The sequence below is a fragment of the Leopardus geoffroyi genome, chromosome D2 (assembly GCF_018350155.1).
Source record: "Leopardus geoffroyi isolate Oge1 chromosome D2, O.geoffroyi_Oge1_pat1.0, whole genome shotgun sequence".
Classification (NCBI taxonomy): domain Eukaryota; kingdom Metazoa; phylum Chordata; class Mammalia; order Carnivora; family Felidae; genus Leopardus; species Leopardus geoffroyi.
In genome coordinates, this window is record NC_059334.1 from 88,176,000 (window position 1) to 88,201,725 (window position 25,726).

At 57.1% G+C, this 25,726-nt stretch overlaps 2 protein-coding genes across 2 annotated transcripts; one reads left to right on the forward strand and one right to left on the reverse strand.

The window, feature by feature from the left end:
• Positions 1 to 4,110: 4,110 nt before the first annotated feature.
• Positions 4,111 to 13,172, reverse strand: CALY (calcyon neuron specific vesicular protein). Its single transcript, XM_045439353.1, has 6 exons — positions 13,038 to 13,172; positions 6,819 to 6,973; positions 5,699 to 5,812; positions 4,985 to 5,098; positions 4,434 to 4,770; positions 4,111 to 4,260 (listed from the first exon to the last, which is right to left on the reverse strand). Exons 2-5 carry the CDS (start codon positions 6,951 to 6,953, stop codon positions 4,459 to 4,461), a joined length of 675 nt encoding a protein of 224 aa, XP_045295309.1. The 5' UTR covers positions 6,954 to 6,973; positions 13,038 to 13,172; the 3' UTR covers positions 4,111 to 4,260; positions 4,434 to 4,458.
• A 7,141-nt stretch (positions 13,173 to 20,313) lies between these two features.
• PRAP1 (proline rich acidic protein 1) lies at positions 20,314 to 25,118 on the forward strand. Its single transcript, XM_045439356.1, has 4 exons — positions 20,314 to 20,541; positions 22,986 to 23,052; positions 23,769 to 23,821; positions 24,859 to 25,118. The coding sequence occupies exons 1-4, from the start codon at positions 20,534 to 20,536 to the stop codon at positions 25,070 to 25,072; spliced, it is 342 nt and encodes a 113-aa protein (XP_045295312.1). The 5' UTR covers positions 20,314 to 20,533; the 3' UTR covers positions 25,073 to 25,118.
• Positions 25,119 to 25,726: the final 608 nt, after the last annotated feature.

A 25,726-nucleotide genomic window follows, 5' to 3' on the forward strand; every position in this document is an offset into this window, starting at 1 on the left:
GCCGGGCCCGCTGCAGGGGGCCTGGCAGGGGCCTGCACACCCTGCCACGGAGCCTCCTGGGGAGAACGGGGTGCTCTGGGCAGTTGTGCACACAGATGCGGGGAGGGTGCGGAGCGGCTCCTGCAACCCCCGCTGGGTTTGCCCAGAGGTCCTGGGGCGCGTCAAGTCGTGAAGTCGTGCTCGTTGCTCACGTAGCATAAACGACTTGTTTTGGTTTGAAGGGTTGAAAGTTAATCTCAGTCACCTAAGGTTTTCGTTTTAGAATGTGTGAGAGAATTCCAGTTTAAGATCTGATCGACTCTGACTCCGTTGTATTAGATGGTGAGTAGTGAACAAATGTTCGTAAAGGTTTTGTTTGTAGGTTGGAATCCGTTGTATCAATTTATGGTTAGAGCTTGAAATACCCAGGGCATCTAATTAAGTTTATCACGTTTGTGAAATGTCTTTAAAAATGAGAGACTGACTATATATCAAATATATAAGTTAAAAGAAAATTAAAGAATGAGCGAAGAGACACATAAAAGTTACTGCATTTGAAAGCAAGCTTTTAAATGGAGCTTTAAAGCTTGGGAAAGCTGGGGAGGTTCAGGACAGACCTCTCCAGAATGTGCCACGTTGGCTTGTGGATGGTTTTGAGCTGAAGGCACCTGAGACCCTGTGGGCTCAAGAGAAACTTTTGTCCTTCCCTTAACTACATGCAGGAATCTAAACGGGGGCGGGGTGTCTTTCCCAGAATAAGGGTTAGTAACCGAGATACATTCTGTCGGAGTGACTCATCTGTCTGGTGGGGCAAACATCCAATTACCAACATCTGTTTCTCTTATCTCGCTGTGAAGTGCATTCCCTCCTCTGACGTCCCGGACCCCCACCCCCTTCTCCTGGGTTCAGGACGACATGTGTACCTCCTTTCGCCTGTCTTTGGAATTTCCAGGTCTATGTGGATTTCCTGTTGGTACATCGTTAAGTTTGATTTTCTCCTGTTAATCTGTCTTACTCCAGCTAGAAGACGGGAATTCATGTCCCTGACACTGGTTTAAGTTTATAAGTATAAATTATAAAATGTTATAATTCTATAAAATAAAAAAATTTAACCCACCAAGACCACTGGTAGGAATTTGCTTTGAAGAGAAGTTCCCCACGACACAAACTGCTCACGTGTAAATTATTCATTGCAGCAAAGTACCGTCAACCCGGTAAAGAGCCCCGTGTGGCGGAGCAGCCCGCAGCTGGGACAGGAACGAGGACAGCGCACGAGCACCGTGTGGCATGACCTTCTGTGTTTGTTAGGTGAACGTGCTCGGATGAAGCATGTGTTTGGCCTTTGTCCTGGGTCCCGGTGTAGAGCTCCTGAGACCCTCGGCATTTCCCGCGTGACAGGGAAGGCGCCGAGCGCCAGTTAGAGCAAGGAGATTCCCAGGGCTTCCAGATCGAACACCCAGGTGCAGGAAAGTTCCCTGCTCCTAGGCCCACCCCCGGCCTTATGCCTCTTCCGTCCGGCTGTCCCTGATTTGTACGCCTTATAATAAGCCAGTAATCTAGCAGGTGCTTTCCTGAGTTCTGTGAGTACTTATACTGAGTTATCAAATCTGAAGAGGGGGTCCCCAAATTGGTAGCTGAGTTGGAGAGAAATGCATATGGCCCGAGGCCCCGATACTTGTGACCAGCGTCGGAATCGGGAGCAGGCTCTTGAGGCTGGGCCCTTCACTTGTGGGGTCTGTGCCGGCGCTGAGGAACAGGTGTCATAGCACTGAACTGTAGGACACCCGGCTGGTACTGGGGGACTGGAGATTTGGTTGTTGTTTGTGTGGGGAAAAGAAACCCTTCTAGTGAAAAGTGTCAAATAGGAAAAATAAAGTGCAGGTGCATCTGTGCAAAAAGATGCACAGACAGGCTGAGCTGGTAACGAAGACTGATCTCCCTCGGGGGTGGGACACACCGTTTGGAGCCGTGTTCACGTTTTACATGCTAAAAATAATAGGATAAAATCAACCAAATGGGAGAAGGACCCTGAAACAGTGCTAGCGGTACTAAGCGATTCCGCTATATTTCAGAGGAGTAACACAGCCACACTAATGTGAAGAAGAAACCGCGTAACTTTAACCCGGCATTTTGACTATGAATCCCCAAGTTAAAGACAGAACTCTAAATGAGCACCAGACTCTAGTTTGCACGCTTACTTGTGCCATGGTATGGTTACCACTTCTGAAAAGGATTCCAGTGTGTTCTAAGACTAAGCAAATGAGTATATTGAGGAAAACAGGAACCAGGTTTCTCCCTGTTGGAGGATGGAGATACCAGCAAGGAAAGGGGGAACTAGAATAAACCCTGAGGTTGTGGGTTGGGATTAGAAGCATCGGTATGAACTCCTGGAGATTCATGTATGTCGCATGTGCACTCATAGTCCATAGATGTATGGATATATTGTATTGATTAAATGTGGGTTGTGTCTGTACAGGTGTAGACACTTGCACACACGTGCACAGGTGTATACGTGCACTCACAGGGAGGAGGGACATACGGACTGTGTGCGGATGAATGTGTGTATGTATGTATCACACCCCGGCTCTCTCCACTGAATGTGCCTGAAGCCACACCCACAACCACACCCAGATCTTGGTAGCTAGCACAAGAGGGGCCTGGAGCATCTTTGCTCCAGAAAGCTAGGAAGCGCCCCGAGACTGATGAGGGCACGTCAGTAGGATGCCTTCCACCAACCAGGAATGAAACGTGAACATAAGAATTAATAGTGGTGGTAACAGATTGTCGCCTGTTGAATAAAACGGGAGAGTATGGGTCACACTGATGTAAATAAATGAGGAAAGGGGAGCAAGGGAAATCTTTTCGTTACAGTAAGCCGATCGAATGTCAACCACTAAATGTAGGAAAAGTGCTGAATTTAGATAATTGCCACTTGGAAAATACAGTAGTATTGATTCAGACAAGAATTGTCAATGGAGGGGCGCCTGGGTGGCTCAGTCAGCTAAGGGTCCGACTCTTGATTTTGGGACAAGTCATGATCCCAGAGTCGTGAGATTGAGCCCCGCCCACCCAGGGAAGGGGCTGATGTGAAGAAGCCCCCCCCCCCCCCCGGCCTCCAGCATGCCCATGGTTTCCTTCAAACACCTGTCTCATCCACTTCCTGGTCACTGCCTGCTGTCCAAAGCCACTCAGACCCCTCACCTTGCCTCCCTGGGCTGGAGGCTGGAGGTCAGAGTCCCACACTCAGTCTGAGTGCCCAGCCCTGTGTCCCCTCATAGGACTGCACTAGGGCCAAAAAGGGCCCCCCCCCATGTCACCTGACACTGCTCAGTGCAGAAAATGCCTGTTTCCTTCCTAGTTCTGGCTGCATGAGCCTGCAAGGTTGTTATCTCTAACCCCAGCCCTTGGTACTAGGGCCAGAGCTTACCTCTCACCCGGTGGGAACAGACCTGAGGCCTCGAAGTGCTGTAGTGGGGGGGGAGGTGCTGTGGGCTGGGTGAAAAGACTCTTGCCAGCTCCAACGTCCTCAGACCTCCCACCACCCCTCTAGCTCCAAGGGAATGGGAGATAGGGGTGCTTCAGGAGTGGGGACCCCTTTCAGACAGGGATGGGCTCACATCCCCTCTCCAGAGGCCCGGGCCCCTTGGAACCATGCATTTGCTCACTTCTTCAGTGACTTGTGCCTGTGTGAGGCGGCTGGGGCAGGAACCACATGTGGGCGCTTGCCCAGAACAGGGGGATTCAGAGGCTCCGGTCGACGGGTTAGGTGTGTGAGGACCAGGCCCGGCAGTAGGAGGCGGAAGGGCCTCACTGGATGTCGGGCTAAGCAGCAGTCAGGGCTGGAGCCCAGCCCTGGATAGAGGCGAACTTATTCCTTTGCAGCCCGGCGGCGCTGGGCCTGTGCATGCCGGGCGCTGGCCTTCCCCCTCTCCCTGCGTGGCCGCGGCTTCCCGGGGCTGCCTCACTGCCCCCACCCCCACCCCCACCCCCACGGTGGCTGCTGCTCTTCCGGATCCTTCGGGGCTCCCTCCGGGCAGCAGAGGAGACACGAAGCGGGCGCTCACCCAGGCGGCGGTTGGGAAGGCAGGGAAAAGGTCAGCGGGACCAAGGAGGCTCAGGAGAAACAGAGGCCCAGGTGGATATGAATCTTTACTTAGAGAAAAGCAACAGAGCCGCAAGCTCGGGGGCAGGGGGCGTCAGCGAGGGGTCCTGGAAGCAGGGGCACGACCACGAGCTGGGAGAGCGTCGGGCGAGGGCGGTCACAGGTGCCGGCAGGGGGCGCTGCCAAGACAGAGGGAAGCAGGGGCGAGAGCCGGCGCTGCGAGGTGGGCCCGCGTCCCCCCTCGCCGCCCACCTGCGTGGGAAGAGGTGCCAGGCTGAACCCCGTCCCCCGGCTTCCGGCGCACCGGACCCCCGCCCTGCCCGCGACCCCCATGCCGCCTGAGCACACCTACCCGGGCTGCAGGTGCGGAGGGGCCATCACTGGGGGGCCGGGGGCGGGGCGCTGCCTGCCGCCTTCCGCGCCGCCTCTTTCTCTCCCGGCGCGGAGGGCTTCCCGGGGGGCTCGGTGGCCGCCGCCGCCGCCGCCGCCGCCGCCGCCGCCCCCGCCTGGGTGGGCGCCTTGGGTCCCTCCTTGACGGCGCGGTAGCCCTCCCCCCAGGCCGAGGGCGTCTCCGTGCCGTGCTTGCGGCTCAGCGGGTAGGCCCCGATGGCCGCCAGGATGCTGCGGTGGCGCTCGGGGTCCATCTCGGTGTAGTACATCTCCAGGGTCAGCGGGGTGCAGATCTTGTGCTGCGGGGGGGGGGGGGGGGGGGGGAGGGGGGGCGGATCAGGGCGGGGCCGCAGGGGTCTTCCCTGGGCGTGGCCCGAGAAGCGGAGGGGAGGCAGCCCACCTCAGTGCTTCCACAGGGACACACCCCCCCCTCCCCGCCCCCGCCCGAGCAGAGTAAGGTCGCGACTGCCTGCCTCACCCCCGACCCCGTACACCCAGCCGGCCAGGCCTTACCCGCAGCAGGAAGCCGTCGGGGCAGGTGAACTGGTCATACCAGATGGCCTTGTACATGATCAGGACACAGCCCAGGAGCGCCATGGCAAAGGCGATCATCCGCGCTGTGGGCAGCTGCGGGAGGGAGAGAGACCCGAGGAGGGGGGTGTGAAGCTGTTGGAAGGACCAGGGCGGTCCTCACACAGCCCCGCTCGCTTCTGTTTGGCTTTTGTCTCAGAAACAACGGAGGAAAGGAGATGACAGGTGTCACTAATGAAAAATAAAGGGTTTTACAAATGGTGTGCAAAAAATGATTAAAAAAAAAAAATTCCAAAACCATTTAGTGAACTTAAGAGCTAAAAAAACAGGAAGGGTGAAAATATTAGCCAGATATATAGCATAAGTGACTTTCCATAGCACGTAGAAAACCCAGGGGTCACTAAGGGAAAACGGACACACAGCAGGAGCAGGTGGGGCCCAGGGTGGCTCAAGGCAGGAGCCCCTCTGAAGGCAGATGCTGTTCCCATCCACTTTATAGCAGGAGGACGGCCTCTGAACGGGGTGGTGTCCTGTCCCTCTCTCTTCCTGAGAGCAGGCGAGTGAGCAAGAGGTCCCGGCCAACCTGGCCCAGACGTGGCCCCCCATGGCCTGCAGCCTCCTCCTCGCCATCTCCCCTGCCCTGACTCCCCATGGAACTGACCGCTGGGCACCATGGGCCCAGGAGGGTTGGGTTACCCTGCGTCCTTCCTCAGGGTGGTTACAGGCCAGCTTCTGGGCCTCCAGGTCGGGGAACTTCTTTGGCTGGTCCGGGGGGGACAGCTGGTATTCTGTCTGTGTCTTGATAACCACCTGTGGAAAGAGATGGCCCAGGAGGACCCTGAACCGGGAGGACTGGCGGGGGCAGGCCCAGGGGTCAGCTCCCCGGCAGTGGTGTGGGTGCTGGCCATCCGCCAGGACTGCCTAGTGGCTCCACTGGCTACAAGCTGAGGCCAACGGAAGGTGGAGGCAGAGAGCCTGCTGGGCCGGGCGGCCCTGGGGCCTGTCCACACCACACAGGGAGCCCCTTAGTCTGGGGGCTGCAGCCAGCTCTCCCTGCCAGGCCAGGAGCTTCCCTTTCAGGTGCTCCACAGCTTGGCTCCTGCCTCCGGGAAGCCCACCCTGACTTCTCCTCTGGCTCCCAGAGTCTTGAGGCCCCTACCACCTGGGGCACGGGCAAATAGTCCTGTGCTTTGTGAATGCTCCCAAGGGGTGAGCACTGAGCCTCCCCACGTGTCTACTGAGAGCCAGATCCAGACCTGTGGCGGACTCGGCTGCTGCCCCCTCAGATCCCTGGGAGGTGCTCCCACCCCCACGGCCCCCAGACAAAAGCTTTCAGCTGCCTGCCCCCTCCCTCCTGCTGGGACAAGTCCTGATGCCAGTCAGCTCGTGTGGGGTCAGGCAGGGCTACGCTAGAGCCGAGCCCTGCTTCTCACACATCCCTCCTGACAGCGGGTCCCCATCGGTCACCTGCCCCAGGACCCTGTTTCGGGCCCTCAGGGAAGGATGGGAATTGTTTGCTTGCGCGCCTGTGGGCAGCACCACGGGCTGGGCACTGTCTGCAAGATGTCGTAGAAGTCCTCACAGTGACCCCCGTTCACGGATGAGGAAAGGGTGACTCTGGGTGACCAGAGAGCTGATCAGGTCACATGGATCACCCACAGCCGACCGGGGCTTTGGTCCAGCCCGGCTCTGCCTCTGCTGGCTCTCGTGCACGTTGGGGGAGGCCACATCTGCATAAAACTCAGCCCACTGCCCTCTATGCACAGGGCAGGCTGAGAAGAGCCCCTCACCCCCTCATGCTGGTCTAGGCCCTCACCTGGTCCGGGAATGGTGGCTGGAGCTGGCTGACGTCCAGGGGGCTGATCAGAGGGACGCTGTCCGTGGTAGCCCCATCCTGGTCCCCGGGGTCCTTGCCCGGCTTCCCGGAGAAGCTGCAGCCCAGCTTCACCATGGTGATGGGTGGTCCTCGTCCTGCGCAGAGTAGACACAAGGTTACTGGCCACTCAGCACCCAGCAGACGTCCATGCCGGCTGCTGCAGGAGCCAGAGGGCCCCAGCTGACCCCGGTGTTCCTCACACCTGGGCCGGGACAGGCCAATCTCCCAGGACAAAGTGGGTGTGTTCGTCCATAGGCTTCTAGTCCCTTCCTGCCCTCTGGTCTCCCTTTGGGTCCCAGAGCCATGCAAGGGGTGCTGCCTCTGACCAGGGAGTGCCCAGACACACAACACCGGCAGAGCCGGCAGCTAGCCAACCTGCTAGCACATTCCAGCACATTCCCAGGGCAGCTATGTGCTCAACAGAAAATGATCCCAGATACAAGGCTGGAGAGTAGGGTGGCCAGACTGTGCAAATAAAAATATAGGACGCTTGGTTAAATCTGAATTTCAGATAAGCAATGGAAGTTTTTTGACGTCTATGTCCCATGTAATATGCAAAATAGGACGTATCAAAAAGTTATTTGTCTGAAATTCGAGTTTAGCTGGGCGTCCTGTGTTCTATCTGACAAACCTCCTGGAGATGCAGGAAGTAAGAAGAGGTACAGAAAGGACATCAGTGACAAGATCCAAATGCTAACTGCACAGAGCACAGTAGTAGGGCTGGAATACCCCGACGAGAGACAGAGGACCAGCCGAGGACAGCGGAGGTGCCTGGAGGAGCGCACAGCCCCCCCGCCCCCTCCACCCCCGTCTCGGGAGCTCAAGACGATTTTACCTCTAGGCTGACCGATAAATAAGAACAAAGAAAGGAAGGGCCGCCTGGGGGGGCTCAGTCGGTTAAGCATCCCACGTTGGCTTAGGTCATGATCTCACAGCTCGTGAGTTCGAGCCCCACGCCGGGCTCTGCACTGACAGCTCAGAGCCTGTTGAGATTCTCTCTCTGCCCCTCTCTCTCTCAAAATAAATATTTGTTTAAAAAAGTGATCAGTCTTTTCACCATAAGGAATACAGAAGAAAAATCACCTGATTAACTTCAATAATACCTGGAGAAGTATTTGATAAAATTCAACATTTATTATTTTAATTATCTGTTAGCACTTTAAGGGCAGAAGGAAACTTCCTTAATCTGATGGTAAAGGTTATCCACAAAAACCTCTAAGCTGTCCTTATACAGTGTAAACTGTGAAAGCTTTGCCTTTAAGGTGAGGAAGGAGATATCAAGGCCTGTTATTATCGGTTCTATTAATCACAATGCCGGAGGTTTTAGCCAGCTGTCGGGCAGGGAAAACGAATGGGAGAAAACAGGCCTGGCCGAGATCAGGCCAAACTCATTGCTCACGGATGAAGCACCTTGTATGTGCAGAACACCCATGAGACTCTACAGATAAGTGACAAAGGCTGAAGGGTGAGGCCAGCAGGGTCATCCAAGGTATTCAGGGGTCATTAGTGACAACAGATTAGGAAATAAGCTTTTCAAAGATTCTACTTGAGCGGTATTGGAAATAGTAAACACTCAGGACCAGACTTAATGAGAAAATCGTGGAAAACCTCAATCGAAACATTACTGACACTGAAGGAGACCTAAATTCTTTCAGTAAGTGGGGTAGGGAATGGTCATGGATTTGGGAAGGTTCTATGTTTAAAAACATCATTTCCCCCAAAACGTATCTGTAGAATCAATACACCCAATCCACAGCCCACAAGAATTCTTTTGTGTGTGAACGTGCCCGGCATCGTAATTTTATATAAACACCAAGGGGACAAGAACACGTGACCCCTTGAAAATGACCGAGGGGTAGGATTCGTCCGCCAGGTGTAGCCAGTCGCGCAGCCTTGTGGTACAGATGCGTGGTGTACACACGCCTGTGCACGCGGACCACAGACTTATGACAGAGACGCCGCCTTCCGATAAACATGTGTCCACACGGAGAGCAAGGCACCGAAACCCCACCTCACACACACAAATCTACTCCATGTGGATGTAGCTAAGTCGGGAAAGCGTCCGGAAGACACTACAGGAGAATGTTTTCCTGGTCTGGGGGAGGGAAAGAGTTCTTCAGTATGACAAGTAAGTACTAACCATCAAAGGGCTACCTTCAACTTAAGAACTTCTGCTTAGTCAAACGCAGCTTCAAAGAACGGAAACAGAAAGCACGACTGGGAGAAGATGTTTGCGATACGCAACTGGCAAAGGGCTTGCGGGCTTGTCAACGAGGTACGTTCAAACCCTAACCCCTGGCACCCGTGAACGTAACCTCACTAGCAAACAGGGTCTCTGCAGATGTAACTAAGATGACCTCATACCGGACTGCAGGGGCCCTAAGCCAATGACTGGCGTCCTTACAGAAGGGAGAAATGTGGACGCACACGGGGAGATGCTCAGGTCCAGATGAGAAGGTTGGAGGGATGCATTCACAGGCCCAGGAACCCATGGGGCTGCCAGAAGCCAGGAGAGGCAGGAAGGATCTTCCCCAGAGCCTCAAAGGGATCACAGCCCTGCCCCAACCTTCATTTCCGACTTCTCGTCTCCAGAGCCGATGGAAAAATACATGTCTGTTGTCTTAAGCCACCTGCTTGTGGTAATTTGCCACAGCGGCCCGAGGAAGCCAACGCAGGGCAGATACCAAAATATAAAACGGACATCTCAAGTTGGTAAAGAAAAAGATAAACCCAATAGAAAAATGGACAGAAAAAGATTTCAATGGCCACGAATACTAAAAAGGTGCTCACCCTCACTAGTCCCCGAGGGAGATAAATTAGAACCAGCTTAAGGGGACACACTGAAGCCCGTCAGGACCCAGGAGAGATGCCACATGGGTGGCGTCCGCTCACGTAATCCACTCAACGTCCGACGCCGAGCAGCCCTCACTCCAGCGTGGACACCCAGCAGAAGGACGGGTGGGCGTGAATGTGCACACAGCACCACACATCACCCGGAGTGACACAAGTAAATAAATGGGGGTGTTCCTACCACGGAGTCCTTGGAGCAACGGAAGTGACCGGTCACGGCTTCACGCAAGAGCAGCCCCGAGTCCCACAAAACAACGGTGGCCAAAAGAAGCCGGGCGCAAAGGAAGGTTCCATAGTAAGAGAACTCCAACTGCAACCTTTAGGAACCAATCGGCGGCATTTAGACACGCACTCTGGGGGTCCGGACCAATCGTTGCTCCTGTGTCTGGAGAGTCTGAGAGGCGGTGCCCTTCGGGGAGGGGAGCTGCGTCGGGGCTGGGTTGGGAGTTCTAGTCTTTGCTTGGATGGTGGATGGCTGGGGTGCCCTTCTGTTACAGTATTAGGCTGCACGTTTGTTTTACGACCTCTTGTGATGGCAGAGGCACGGCCACCCCATGCCCTCCCCCAGGATGTGGACCCTGGGGTTCCGCTGAGCAGACAGGGTGCGTTCCTTGGCAACTGTGCCCTGGCTGTCTCCCCACCCTCTTCCTTGTGAGGACGAAGGGCAGAGCCCCAGGGTCTGTGCTTCCGACCCTGGCCACTGCATGGGGCCCTCCCTCGCCAAGGCCAGCACCCACCCTACACACACTGCCGTGCCTCTGCAACCCCAAACTTCTGTCCTAGGGTGACTTCACCACCCCCAAATGCGTCTCCCTGGAACAGCCCCACCAGCGCAGGTGCCCATCAGGCCCACAGGTGCCAGTCTCACACCCCAGAGGCCAGGCAGGCCCTGCTGTGGGTTCTGGATGTGAGCAGTCAGGGTGGGAATATAGAGGAGGAGCCCCTACCCAGAGGCAGAGAGGCGGAGAGATGCCCAGGATGGAGAACCTGCGAGGTGCTGGGCAGGGGGCCGGGGCTGTGTAGGACCGGGGGAGGCGTGGCCAGGAAGCAGCTCTGTGGGGCTGGCGAGAGAAGCGGCCGGCCGGGCAAGACAGGAGCGCCCCCATCGTGGACTTCCCGGGCGCCCCGGGGAGGGAGGTCCTACTAGGGCCCCGAGCTGGGGCTCCTCCTTGGATTTACGAGCCTGGCCCGGGCGCCCTTACAGGACGGCAAAGCTCCCCCCACTCCCACCCCCTGCTGGAGGGCTTTTCCTGAGGACAGTCTGGCTTGGCAGGGGATCCGCCTGGGGCACATTTGCACCAATTGGTTAGTCTGCACGAGGACCACGCAGACCACGTCCGCGCTCCCGCGCTCGGTGAGGCAGAGATGGAGAAGGGACCACCCGAATAGAAACGGAGATGTCGGGCTTTCCAGTGCAAGGAAGGAAATGTGGCTCCAAAGCGCTGGGAAGGGGCCACGGAGGGAGGGACTGACAGGAGAGCGGGGGGAGGGGGGGGCAACAAGAGCTCAGGGCTTGAGGGGAGCTTCGTGGGGGCGGGAAGGGTGTGCCTGGGCCTTGTAGCAGCGGAGCCCCGCCCCCCCCCCCCATCAGCCTTCGATTTACAGAGGAGAGAGCGGAGGGGCACAGTGTGTCGCCTCCCGCACTCCCGTCAATCTGTGGTTGGCCACCCCCGCTGGGAGGCCGGGTGCGTGCGGGGTCTGCACAGTCTCCCCACAGGAAGCCTCTCCCTATAAGGGGTTCCGCCTCTGGGGTCCTCTTGGAGCCAAACCTAAGCTCCAACTCCTCCGACGCGGTGTGACGTCCAGGTTACGTCATCGCGGGTTTCCATGGCAACGGAGGCTGGCGACGACAAGTCTTCACGAAGGAGAGGAGCCATTTGGGACCTTCTGGACCCTCCGCTTCTGGTTCCGTGCCCCTCCCACCAGGCGTAATGCTGGGGAGGGGGCTGGGCTGCATGTGGGACCCCCTCCCCCCGAACACTTATTTCCCTCGCTGAGACCTGGGGACCCTCTGGGAAGGCTGGCTGGGCTCATTCACACGACAGACACAGAACTCCGTGGAATTGGGGGGTCGCCCCTGCTGCTCCCACTGCCCCCCTCACTCCACCCTGCGCCGTAACTGCGTCTTCTCCAGCAGCTCATCCGCTCCCCCCCCCACCCCCCACCGCTGTGCCCTCCTGGATGGGGGCCGTGCACGCTCCTCTCCGACGTTCGGGGAAGGGGCACCGGATGAGCCGTGCGGGTGGACGGACACGCGGACGGCCAGGCAGGGCAGGGGCCCTCGGCTGAAAACCCGACCGAAGCCGGGCGGCAGATCCGTGCGTCACAGACTCGCCTTGGCGCCCCCACTTCCCCCGCCCCCCGCGGTGTGCTGCGTCACGAGCAGAGGTGCGCGCCGGGGCGCCGGGGCGCGCGCTGTGCGGGCTGGGCGCGAGCGTGCTGCGCGTGGCGGCCGGGCATGTGACTGCGGGGCTCAGGCACGGCCCTCCGCCCCCCGCCCCTGCCCTCGCCGCGGCCCCACCAGATGCCCTGCAGGCGGGTCGTGGGCTTGGCTCTTGGTCTAAGGGTCTGTGGACTGCAGGCCCCAGCCCCGCCCCGCGAGGCCGGAGTTGGGGGAAGCTACGTCCGCACCCAGCGGTGCTTTGGTCCCGCATCCCAGCCACCTGTGGCCCCGCGTCCTGGGTCTGCGGCAGGTGGTTCTGGAAAGATACCCCTCCGTGCGCCTGCCCCCGCCACAGCCACCCCGTTCTCTATGCCAGCAGCGCTTCCCCGGGGTCTGGTTCGTCTGACGCCTTCCACCTCGCTGCTTCTCCCACCCCCCTGCTCTCCCCCACCCTCAGACGCAACTGGCGCCCCCTCCCTACCCAGGGGACGCCCAGCTCCCAATGGCTCTCTCAGATCTGCAGGGAAGAGGGGCTGCGGTCACCAGCACGACCCCCACCCAGCTGCCCTGCTCTGCTGAGGGTGGGGGATCCGGGCAGCACGTCGGGTCTCTGCAAGGCTGGACACCTAGGGTTCTTCTGGAAGGTCCAGGCAGCGGCTCACCCCGCGGAGGCCCCCCGATCCTCCGGGAGGCCTGGGGTCAGCACCCCCGCTCCGTCAGCAGAGACCCCAAAGGAAGACCCCGGTTCGGCCTGGCCGCCATCGGCTCAGCCGCAGTGCCCCCCCCCCCCACAACACCCTCCCACCCCTGCACACGCACCTTGCACACGCGCCCGCACACGTACCTCACACACCCGTGCACACTGCCCCGTGCACACTCGCCCCCCCTCCCCCCGCTCCACCAGGAGAAATGGGGAAATGGCTCACAGGCGGCTCCGACGGGCAGCTGCTGCAGGACGCGGTCGCAGGACGAGGGTGCGGAGGAAGGACGCGGTTCCAGACGCTTCGCAGCCCAGCCGGGGCGGGGCGGGGGAGGGGCCGAGCCGAGACCGAGGCTGCTGTTGCCTGGGCGACGCTGGTGGAGGGAGTACTTGCGTCTGCTGCAGCCGCTCCCCTCCCACGGTGCCCCCCCAATCGAAGCTGGGCCTGGGCTCCCCCACAGCCTTACACACACACCTCACACACTCACACCACCTCGCTGCAGGGGGGGTAGGCACCCTGGCGGGCCGAGCCCTGGCTGCTCCTCGCCTGAGGGTGTCCAGGCCCTGCCCCACCACCCTGGTCAGTGCTCACACTCGCCGTCTTGCTGCCCTCGGCCGGCTGTGTTCAGGCGCGGCTGGTTTGGCCTCCACGTCCCCGGAGCAGAGCCGCCTCGTGTCTCCCTGCCTAAAACCCCTGGGCTGTCGGCTTTCCTAGGGCCCTCCTGTCACCCTTGGTCACTGCTGGGCCGCAGCCCAGAGAAAGTGCTCAGTAGGCGTCTGCGCAGCGACTGGGTGCTGTGGCTCCCCTGGCTGGGGTCAGGCCGGGCGCTGTGGGGGCGGGGCCCTCTGGCTGGGGTCTGGCTGGGTGCTGTGGGGGACGGGGCCCTCTGGCTGGGGTCAGGCCGGGCGCTGTGGGGGCGGGGCCCTCTGGCTGGGGTCTGGCTGGGTGCTGTGGGGGACGGGGCCCTCTGGCTGGGGTCAGGCCGGGCGCTGTGGGGGCGGGGCCCTCTGGCTGGGGTCTGGCTGGGTGCTGTGGGGGACGGGGCCCTCTGGCTGGGGTCAGGCCGGGCGCTGTGGGGGCGGGGCCCTCTGGCTGGGGTCTGGCTGGGTGCTGTGGGGGACGGGGCCCTCTGGCTGGGGTCAGGCCGGGCGCTGTGGGGGCGGGGCCCTCTGGCTGGGGTCTGGCTGGGTGCTGTGGGGGACGGGGCCCTCTGGCTGGGGTCTGGCTGGGTGCTGTGGGAGACGGGACCCCCTGGCTGGGGTCAGGCTGCGCATCCTGGCTCCCAGCTGGTGTAAGAGGGCAAGGAAAACAGCAGGTGTCAGTGATTCATCCCCTTTTGCTGTTGAATAGTACCCCGTGGTATGGATGGGCCCCGTTTTATCCACTGATGGGCATCCGGACTGTTTCCAGTTCTGCCTGTTGTTGACAACGTTGCCGTGAACGTTGTCTTATGTGTCTTCGTGTGGACAGAGGCCTTCACTTCGCCTGGGTAGGCACCTAAGAGTGGGATTGCTAGGTCAGGTGGCAGTTTACATTCAACTTAAGAAAATGCTAAACGTTTCCAGAGGGCCTGCGCCGTTTTACACTCCCACAAGCAAAGTATGAGGGCTCCAGTCTCCCCCTCGTCATCAACACTTGTTGCTGCCTGTCTTTTTATAACAGCCATCAGCATGGGTCAGTTAGGGCCGCTGTGACAAAGCACCATGGGCTGGGTGGCTACACGTCGGATTTAGTTCCTGATATCGAGGTGTGGGTACGGTTGGCCTCCTCTGAGGCTTCTGTCCTTGGCTCGTGTCTTCGGATGGTCGGCCCTCTATGTGTGTCTGTGTCCTCACTCCCTTTTCTTAGGACACCAGTCAGAATGGATTAGGCCCACCCATATGACCTTGGTTTTGTTTGTTTGTTTGTTTTTTTAGTTTATTTAATTTCTATACCCAACTCGGGGCTCGAACTCACGACCCCAATATCAAAAGCCCCATGCTCCACTGACTGAGCCAGCCACTGAACCCCCCATATGACCTCATTTTAACTCAATTATCTCTTCAAAGATCCCATATCCAAATACAGCCACACTCCAAGGCGCTGAGGGTTAGAATTTCAACATAAGAAATTTTGGGAGGAACAATTCTGTCCCTAGCGCTGACCTAGGACATGGAGTGATATCTCCCTATGTGGTGAACCTGAATCCCTAATAACTAATGACACTAACCAAGCATTTCTTTATGGATTTATTAGCCACTTACATAGCTTATGTGAAATGCCTGTTCAAATGTTCCTAATGCTTTTCAGTTGGGTTGTTTGTCTTATTATTGACTTCTAAGAACTCTTTATATATTCTGGATACAAGTCCCTTATCAAATATATGATTTACAAACAGTGTCTCTCTGTCTCTGACTTGTCTTTTCTCTTTCTTTTTTTTTTTTTTTAATTTTTTTTAACGTTTATTTACTTTTTGAGACAGAGACAGAGCATGAACGGGGGAGGGGCAGAGAGAGAGGGAGACACAGAATCGGAAGCAGGCTCCAGGCTCTGAGCCGTCAGCCCAGAGCCCGACGCGGGGCTCGAACTCACGGACCGTGAGATCGTGATCTGAGCTGAAGTCGGACGCTCAACCGACTGCGCCACCCAGGCGCCCCTCTTTTCTCTTTCTTGATGGTATCTTTGGAAGTGCAAAAATTTGTAATTTTGATGAAGTCCAATGTATCCTTTTTTTTTTTTTTTTTTTTTTTTTGGTACCACGCTTTTGGTGCTATACTTAGGAACTGTTTACCTAACCCAAGGAAATGATAATTTTTTCATTTTTTTCTTCTAGAGGTTTTATAATTGTAGCTTTTACATTTAAGAATGATGTTTTGGGGTGCCTGGGTGGCTCAGTCGGTTAGGCTCTGACTTCGGTTCAGGTCATGATCTCGCAGTTCGTGAGTTCAAGCTGTGCTGACGGCTCGGAGCCTGGAGCCTGCTTCCGATTCTGTGTCTCCCTCTCTCTCGTCCCCTCCCCTGTTCACACACTGTCTCAAAAATGAACATTTTTTAAAAATTAAAAAAAAGGAATGATGCACTTTGGGGGCGGCTGGGTGGCTCCGTCGACTGAGCACCCACCTCGGCTCAGGTCATGATCTCATGGTTCATAAATTTGAACCCCGCATTGGGCTTTGTGCTGACAGCTCAGAGCCCCCTTCGGATCCTCTGTCCGCTTCTCTCTCTGCCCACCACCTCCTCATGCTCTCTCTCTCTCTCTCAAACATAAATAAAACCTTAAAAAAAAGGGGTGTCTGGCTGGCTCAGTAGGTAACGTCCGACTTGGGCTCAGGTCATGATCTCACAGTTCATGTGTTCGAGCCCCACATCGGGCTCTCTGCTGTCAGCGCAGAGCCTGCTTCGGATCCTCTGTTTTCCTCTCTCTCTGTGCCCCCTCCCCTGCTCTGTCTCTCTCTCTCAAAAAAAAAATTTTTTTAAGTGATGCATTCTGAGTTAACTTGTGTGTGCAATGTAGGTTACAGGTCTAAGTTCTTTTAGGGTTTTTCTGCCTGTGGGTATTTGCTTGTCTTGGTGTCTTTTGTTGAAAACACTAACCTTTCCATGTTGAATGTTTCTGACATCTTTGTCAAAAATTAGTTGTCCATATGTGTATGGGCTTACTTCCAGACCCTTAATTCCATCTCACTGCTCTGTGTACAAACCCGCATGCCTCTGGCATGTCCTTTATCACTGTGCCATGAGAGCAAGTTTTGAAATGGAGGTAGTCTGTGCCTCCCAATTTTGCCCATTCTTTTAGAAAGTTGTTTTGGCTCTTCTGAGTTTCTGCCTTCTCACATAAATTTTAGGATCAACTTGCAGATTTTTGCCAAGAATCCTGCTAGGAAATTGACAAGAATTGCACCAAGTCTGTAGATCCATTTTGGGAAAATGGCCATCTTAACAAAACCGAGTCTCCCAGTCCGTGAACCTGGGACACCTCTCCGTCCATTTAGAACTGCAGTTTTCTCAGCACTAGTCTTGTACTGCTTTTGTTAAATTAATCTAAGTGTTTTATTATTTTCAATGCTATCATAAATGAGCTTTTCCCCTAATTTCATTAAAATTGTTCATTGCTAGTATGTAGAAACAATTGATTTTTGTATATTGATTTTATATCCTGAGATCTTATTAAATTCATTTCCTTATTTCTACTAATTTTTTTTTGTATTCCTTAGAACTTTCTAAATACGGGGTCACATCATCTGCAATAAAGACAGCTTTATTTCTCATTTCCAATTCAAGCATAATTTCCTTCTTCTTGCCGGGTTGTGCTGCTTGAAATTGACAGGACAGGGGCGCCTGGGTGGCTCAGTCTGTTGAGCGGCCGACTTTGGCTCGACTCATGATCTCACAGCTCGTGAGTTCTAGCCCTGCGCCGGGCTCTGTGCTGACAGCTCGGAGCCTGGAACCTGCTTCTGCTTCTGTGTCTCCCTCTCTCTCTGCCCCTAACCCACTCGCATTCTGTCTCTGTCTCTCTCAAAAATAAACAAACATTAAAAAAAAAAAAAAGGAATCGACAGGACAGCGCTAAAAAACGGTGAGAGTGGACATGTTTGCCTTATTCCTGATCTTAAGGGGAAAGCCATCCACCATCTTTCACTGAAATGCGATGTTCACTGTCCGACATCTTCCTAGTTGGAAGTTTTTATCACTTATGGATTTGGATTCTGTCAGATTATTTTTCTGCGTCTATTAAAGTGACCACGTGTTCTTTGTCCTATCAGTATAGTGTAACATATCGATTGATTTGTGAATATTAAATCAATTTTGCATTCCTCAAATGAATTCCTTTTTATGTGTTTCAATATTTTATTAAGAATTTTTCTCAACGTTCATGAGGAATCGTAGTCCCTACTTTTCCTTGTAGCGTCTTCGGCTGCCTGTGGACTCAGGGTGGCGCTAGCCTGCAGCTCTCTCCTCTCCTGCGCGGTCACACCAAAGGGCTGCTGCTCCCTCTGGGACTCCGCCCGCGGGTCCCTAACGTCTCCAGGAGGAGGTCAGCTGTGGGTCTGATTGCAGGTGCTCTTCTGGGGGTGCTTTTCTCTCGCTGCTTTCTATATATTTAAAAAAAATTTTTTTTTAACATTTGTTTATTTTTGAGAGACAGACACAGAGCGTGAGCAGGGGAGGGGCAGTGAGGGAGACACAGAATCCGAAGCAGGCTCCAGGCTCCGAGCTGTCGGCACAGAGCCGGATGCGGGGCTCGAACCCACAAACTGCGAGATCATGACCGGAACTGGAGTCGGACACTTGACCGACTGAGCCCCCCAGGTGCCCCTCTCTTGCTGTTTTCAAGACTTGCTCTGTCTTTAGATTTCAACAGTTGAGCTGTGCCTTTGTTTGTATCCTATTTGGGGCTCACTGAGCTTACTGGATCTATGGTAAACGCATTTCATCAGGTTTGGAATGTTTCCGCCGTCGTGTGTTGAAATATTCTTTCTGCCCCTTTCTCTCCTTCCTCTTCTTCTGGGAATGTATCTGTATGTATATGTACGTCTGGTGTGTATATACATGTGCATGTGTGTGTGCGTGTCTGCATGTATGCACGCTGCACGTGTGTATGAGATACGTGTGTGTATACATGGTGTGTGCGCGTAGGGTACACGTGTGCATGTGTGCATGCGTGAACGGTGTGTAGGCATGTGCTTGACATTGTGGTCTCACGGGTCTCTGGGATGCTGTTCATTTTTCTCCTTTTTTTTTGGTCTCTTCAGATTGGATAATTTCTATTGATCTGTCTTTGACAGTTGATCAGACTTAAAGATACTAAGTACTTAAATGTGTCTTCTACTAAACCTTCCAGTGAATTTTTAAGTTTTAGTTATTGTGTTTTTTAATTCCAGAATCTCCACTTGATTCTTTAAAAAATTCGGTTTATTAAAATTACTTAAGACATTTTCACCAAATGTTCCTTTAATTCTTTAAGCCTGATTTCCACTCATTTTTTGGTCCACTCATCCAGTGTCTGGGTCCACTCAGAGAGACTTTCTGTCACCCCCTTTCCCCTAAATACTGGCCACACATTTCTTGTTTCTTTGCCTTCGGATTTTTGGTTGAAAAATACGTGTTTTGTAAATTTTTTTTAGTGTTTGTTATTTATTTTTGAGAGACAGAGAGAGACAGAGTACGGGCGGAGAGAGGGAGACACAGAATCCGAAGCAGGCTCCAGGCTCTGAGCTGTCAGCACAGAGCCCAACGCGGGGCTCCAACTCATTAGTTTTGAGGTCATGACCTGAGCTGAAGTTGGATGCTTAACCGACTGAGCCACCCAGGTGCCCCCAAAATATGTGCTTTAATTGGCTCATCAGTGTCACACATGTGCCATACTGATGCAAGATATTAATTGTGGGGGAGGGAGACAGGGGTGAACAGCCACAGGCTGTGTGGGGACTCTACTTCCTTAAAATTTTTTTAACGTTTTATTTATGTTTGAAGGATAAAGAGACAGAGCATGAGCAGGGGAGGGGCATAGAGAAAGGGAAATACAGGGGGGCGCCTGGGTGACAATTTCGAGTTCGAGCCCCGTGTCGGGCTCTGTGCTGACAGCTTGGAGCCTGGAGCCTGCCTCGGACTCTGGGTCTCCCTCTCTGCCCCTCCCCCACTCACATTCTGTCTCTCTCTCTCTCTCTCTCTCAAACATAAAGATGAAAAATAAAGAAATAAATCAAAAAAAGAAAGGGAGACGCAGAATTCGAAATACGCTCCAGGCTCCAAGCTGTCAGCACCGAGCCCCACACGGGGCTCAAACTCACGACCCGTGAGATCATGACCTGAAGTGAAGTCGACGCCCACCCGACTGCACCTCCCAGGCGCCCCATGGGACTTGTACTTTCTGTTAGGTTTTTCTCTAACCTTAAAATTACTCAAAACGTCAAGTCCATTTGTTTAAAAACAACTGGCTGTCCCAGATTGTATAGGGTAACCACCTTGGATTCTGGTATTTCCTCCGCAGATGGCTGTTGTTGGTTCATTCGGTGATTCCCTTGCACTAAACCTGCGCGCTGCTTCCTTCGGGTGTGTGGCACGGCGCCCCCTGCGAGGCCGCTGGCGCCCTCCGCTCATACCCAGGGCTCAGCAGCTTGCAGGAGCACCCACTTCTCAATTGCTCCTGTGCCACAGGTCAGGTTCCAGAGCCCTGACGTGGTTGGTTTGGACGGTCCTCACCCTGACGTGTGGGAAGCCCCACCCCTTGTGCGCGTCTTTGGGCAAAGTCAGCTCCGGGGGAGGCCCGTGCCCAGGGTGCCCGTAGGGCTGGGGCGGGGTTTGCTGGGGTGCTTTTCCAGCTTCCAGCCAACCAGTCAGCCCAGTTTTGGGTCCACTGCCCCCGGGTCGCGCAGCTCGGGCCTGCGACGTCAGGACCTTTTGTCGCTGGGTGGCCAGGCCAGGAGGAGTGGGCAGGAAGACGCGGACTTCAGGGTGGGGGCTGGTGTGGGAGGTGGAGCTGTGTCAGATCTGCCCTGAAGTGGGTGGTGGGAAGGCCACGGGACTGACAGGTCGCGGGGAGCCAGCTGGGCGCACCCAGTCACCGGTGCAGCTGGGAACCCTGGTCTCTGACCTCTGTCCAGACACGCCTACATGGGGGCCATAAAACCCCGAGGAACGTGGGTGGGGAGGCCCGGGCCCAGTGTCTGAGTTACTGTCTACGTGGGTCTGGGACTACAGGTCCCCGAGAGCACCCTCTACGCTGAGAAGGGGACTGTGGCATGAGGAGGTAATAATGCCCAATCCCTCTGAGGCCAGACCCGCCACCCGATCCTGGGTCTCTGCTATGCAGCCACTCAGGCTGGTTCCAGGGGAGAGGGTCGGGGGGGGGGGGGTGAGGAAGGCTCGGCTCTGTCCTCAGGCCAGTGGTGGCTGCAGCCCCCAGGGTGTCGAGCCCTCCCTCCAGAGCCAGCCGAGATTGTGGCCCATCTGCTGTCTGCGTCCGGGCACCCGATTTGAGGGCCACCCCTGGGAGCACACCTGTCCCTTGGGGTGTCCCCTGACCCAAGAGTCACCCTGGAGGTGGGAGGTAGGAGGCAGCACGTCTGTGACTGCCCAAAAGGGAGGGTTGGGTCAAGAAGAGGAGGCTGGAGGCTGGCAGGGCTGAGGGCAGGGGTCAGATGCTACCCTGAGGGAATGTCAGCCTGGCAGCTGGGGTGTGTGCCGGGCCCTGGGGTCAGAGGCTCCGTTGCTCCTGTGGGGGGCTCCTTTCTTCCTCCTCTCAGCCAGAGCCCTCCCCTTGCCCTCCTGTTCTGGGGCGGGGTTCTCCTTGGGACCCTAGCTTGAACCTGAGGCCATGCCTCCTTGCAGAGAGGTGGGCCGCTGGGTTAGGGCTGGGGTCCAGAGCTGTCTTCCTGGTCAGAGGATGGGGGCCCCAAAGCCAGGACGCCCCGTGCTCACCGCTGCCGTCCCCACTCCCTAGACCCCGCCGTGTCCTGTCCTGTGAAGTCCTTTCCCCGACTCAGCTGGACAGCGTGGCGGTGGGTGTGGCGCCCAGACACGTGGGCGCAGGCAACCAGTTCAGCCCCTGCCCAGCACTGGAGCCGGCCTCTGCCTGGGGACCCCTGCCCTTTGGCCCCCAAGGTGTGCCTCACCCCCAGAGTGCTGAGCCACTCGGAGAAGCAAAGGTCTTTGTGGGGATGGAGCCTGGGGCTACAGGGCGGGCAGCTTGTGGGAAGCCTTGATCTGATGCCCCTGCTGACCCCGAGCTCCCTGGCCCTTCCCAGCCCTGCCCAGCCTGTCACCCCGCCAGCTGCATAGACAGAAGGACACCTTCCCAGAGCACCAGCAAGAGCCCTGTGTACACACAGCCTGTTAGAAGATAGACTGAGGCATATGAAGCATTTTGAGTTTATTTGAGCAAAATCAGTTAGAATTGGGCGGCATCCCACCCAGCAGACAGGAAGGCGCTCGACGGGCCGGACGCGATGGAAAACTCAGAGGAAGTTTACAGACAGGTTACGGTAGCAGGTTACAGCAGCCAAAGGCGGGTTGGTGGGTCGCTCTTCTTCAGGGGACGGTGGGGGCCGATCAGATGACCTATCCCACGTGGGCCGGGCGGTTCCCGCCTCACTGCTGTCAGGATCCATTGCTGGGGGAGCCTAACCTGTTGCTAGGCCTCGGGTTGGTGACTCGGGGCTTAGCGTGAGCGGTTCCAGTCTGGGCCTGTTGTCTTGTTTTTTAACAACACACACGCACACACATGCTCATAAATGCACAACCCCCACACCCCCCCCCCCCACGTACCACACACCGCACGAACACATCACACCCTCCCACCATCCACACGCACATCCACACACACACCACACCCTCCCACCATCCACACGCACATCCACACACACACCACACCCTCCCACCATCCACACACGCACACACACGCGCACACACTCACTGCGCCAGTCTCTCACCCCCTGTTCTCCTGCTCCTCTTGGATGAGGCTTCCAGGACCTTTGCTGTTGGGTTCCTGGATCGCCTGTCCTGCGTGTGTTCCTTTGTGTCCCTTATCTTTGGCCGCTGCTCCTCGGACTCCCTGCTTGGGGCTTGATCCTTGACCTTCTCTCCCTGGTGGCCATCCTGGCCTCCCTCGGGGTCAGGCTGAATGTGTCCGGGCAGAGTGCCCCCTCCCACCTGCCTCCTCCTGGGCTTCCTGCCCAGTACCGGTGCCACTGCGCACCCACAGCTCTGACCGGGGGGGGCCTGAGGGAGCCACGGCGCATAGCTTCAGGGGTGCCGTGGGCACTGAGCGCTCCGAGAGCCTCGCCCCAAGTCCCAGCCCCCCGGGACCCAAGCAGAGGATGCCGTGAGCGCACACCGCTCCCTGGCCAAGAGGGACGAGTGGTTCCACGTGCAGCCACCAGCACAGAGGCTGGGAGCTGAAGGGTCCACCTGGTGGCCGGGGCTGGTAGCGTGGGGTCCGTCCAGAACGTAGGGTGCAGTGGTACCCGGTCTGAGGGGGCCTGGGGGCAGGTGTGGGCCCGTGGCCATCCCACCTCTTCGTGCCTGTGTGTCCTTGGGCTGTGAGATGGGGAGATAATCGACTACCTGTGAACCTGGCCCCAGGCCTCCCTGGCCGGGACCCACATTGCCGGTGACACCAGGCCACCCACCTGGCTGTCCTGTCTAGAGGAACAGCCCTGGCCTACCTCTCACTCTCCTCTCTGGTCCCTTCAGGCTCCTCCTGGTTGCCAGCCTGGCGGCTCTGCTGCTGGGGGAGGCAGGCTCGGCTTCCAAGCCCCAGGTATGTGTGGGCTGCTCTGCCCAGCCCCTGCCCCATCAGCAAGGAATGTGAAGAAAGGGCACCAAGCTGGCCTTTGACAGAGAAGGCAGGGCACTAATGTGACTGCAGGGCGGCCCTGCGGGCACCGGGAGGGACCCTAAGGATGAGGGGGAGCGTGCCCCTCTGCGGGGTCTGAGAGGCAAGGCTCAGTGATGCCTAAGTGACCCAGGCAGAGGAGGGGCCCTAGGTGACGCTCACTGGCACTGTGAGCCCCAGGGCACATCCTCCGTCCTGGGCATCGCTGCTCAGATGCGCTCTGTGCTGTGTCCCTCTGCCCGCCCCCCCCCCCCCCCCCCCCCCGCCTTGGGTCGAGACCACTGCCTTGCAACCTGGGAAGGGCCCAAGCCTTCCTGGCAAGTGACAGCTGGTCTCCACGGGGTCACCTGTTTCATACACTCCCCTGGCCTCCACAAGAGGGCTGGGCCCAGAGGAACTGGACCCCTTCCTCCAGCCATCAGCCGGGGATGGGGGGGGGGGGTCCAGATGCAGCCCCAGGGGTTGTCCTGTCTGTCCAGTAACCACATGGCCTCCATCCATTCCCTGGAGGAGGCGGGGCAGGGGGTGGAGTTGGCAGGTGCGGTCCAAGGGGCCTTGGAGCCATCTCTGTCCAGGTGTCCCCTGACCTTGGACCCCTTGTGGACTGCACGAAGCCCACACCTGTGACCCTTTCCTTCCAGGTCCTCATCAAGACCAAAGGCAAAGTTGGGGCCCCTGAGCAGGACACAGAGGAGTGAGTGTCCCCAGAGACCCTTGTGCTTTCCCCTGCTGTTGCGCCTTCTGGGCCCTGGCCCCAAGTTAAGGGCACTGGTGGATGGAGGGGAAACCCTGCCCAGCACCTTTCAGGAGGAGGCAATGCTCCAGCCAGCATGGGACCCCATGGGACCTGTCAGAAACCGAGCAGAGTACAGGGTCTGAGGGCTCTAGGCTGATCCCCTTGGGTGGCTATCCCCTCACCCCCCAGGGCTGTGGCCTCAGACAGAGCCACTTATTTTATTATTTATTTATTACATTTTTTTTTAACGTTTACTTATTTTTGAGACAGAGAGAGACAGAGCATGAACGGGGGAGGGTCAGAGAGAGAGGGAGACACAGAATCGGAAACAGGCTCCAGGCTCTGAGCTGTCGGCACAGAGCCCGACGCGGGGCTCGAACTCACGGACCGCGAGATCGTGACCTGAGCCTAAGTCGGACGCTTAACCAACTGAGCCACCCAGGCGCCCCCAGACAGAGCCACATCTAAGCCATGATTGCTTCCCTGCATCCACACGAGGCAACCTCGGCTGGTTTCTCTCCCGCGGCCACACCTTGCCAGGCCAGAGGATACAGTGCCTGACATTTGACTGGTGGGGACTCCTGCCCAAACTCTCTGGGTCTCCATGGCCCAGGGCTGTGGCCGGGGCAGCATCTGTGTTGGGCCAGGACGTTTTCTCAGGGACACCTCCTAAGGGACGCTGCAACCTTCCGGGGCCCCCTGCGGCTCAGGCATGTGGCGAGGATGCCTACCCTTCGGGTCTGGGTCCCATGGGGACCGCCTGGTCATACCTCTTGGGTGGGGAGGGGGAGAGGGATGGCGATGCTTGTCCTGGGCCCCCGGGGCCTCTGGCGAGTGAGGGGACAGAGCCACTAGGGACCCTGGTGGGGGAACAGATTCCCACCAGGTCTCATCCCCGGAGCCCCCAGGCTGCTTGTAGGGTGGTGGGCGCCCTCACTGGGGCTGGCTGGCTGCCTCCTGTGGCACCTGCGGACCTGACCCAGCTGTGCTCCTAGGCCCTGGGGTGTCCCTTCTCTGGGAAGGGAGGACGAGCTCATGGGGCTGCCCAGCTGGGACCCGGAGCCTGACCGTGACGGCCTGTACCACCCACCGCCCGAGGAGGCCCAGGCCGAGGCAGGGCTCCGTTCTTGGTCACTGCCACCTCACCAGGAGCTTCAGGGGCCAGAGGAGGATCGAGACCACATCTACCACCCCAGGGACGACTCCTGACCCCTGACCCCACCCCAACTGGAAAAATAAACCTTGCAGATGTGGATCCCACGCGTCTTCAGGAACAGTGATCATGGTCCTGGCCTGCTCTGTCTGGGAGAAAGGGGCCTGTGTCCTCCTGGGGCCACAGGTTTGTCCTTACACGTCGAGAGGCCCCCGAGGCTCCTCCAACCCAGCACCCAGGCTCCTGGAATGACCTCCTCGCAGGCCTCCTCCTTGTATGTTGGGATAGGGCCAAGGGCATGGCAGAGGTCAGCGGTTGGGACCAGTCAGCCCCCCACAGGTGGCCCCTGGAGAACGCGAGGGAGGACAGATGAGGGGAGCAGGGCTTGGGCCCAGGCCCCAGGGCTCCTCCTCTGCACGCCTGCCCGACGCTGTGTGAGGTGCCCAGCCCCCCAGCACGGCCCGATGTGGCAGCCACAGGGACAGGCTCACTGGTTATTTCACACGACGAATAGGTGCCGTTGGTGCGTGCAGTTTGTGTGGCGATCATGCCCCTGCAGTGAGAGGGAAGCATTTAGTGCCCCCTGCCCCCAGCCTGAGCCGCCCCAGTGGTTGAGACAGAAGGAAGCGCCAGGCAGAGGCCACCAAGCTCTCAATTCTGAGGCACCCGGCTGCTCCGGGGATGGTGGGCTCGTCCAAGGTGACCTCACA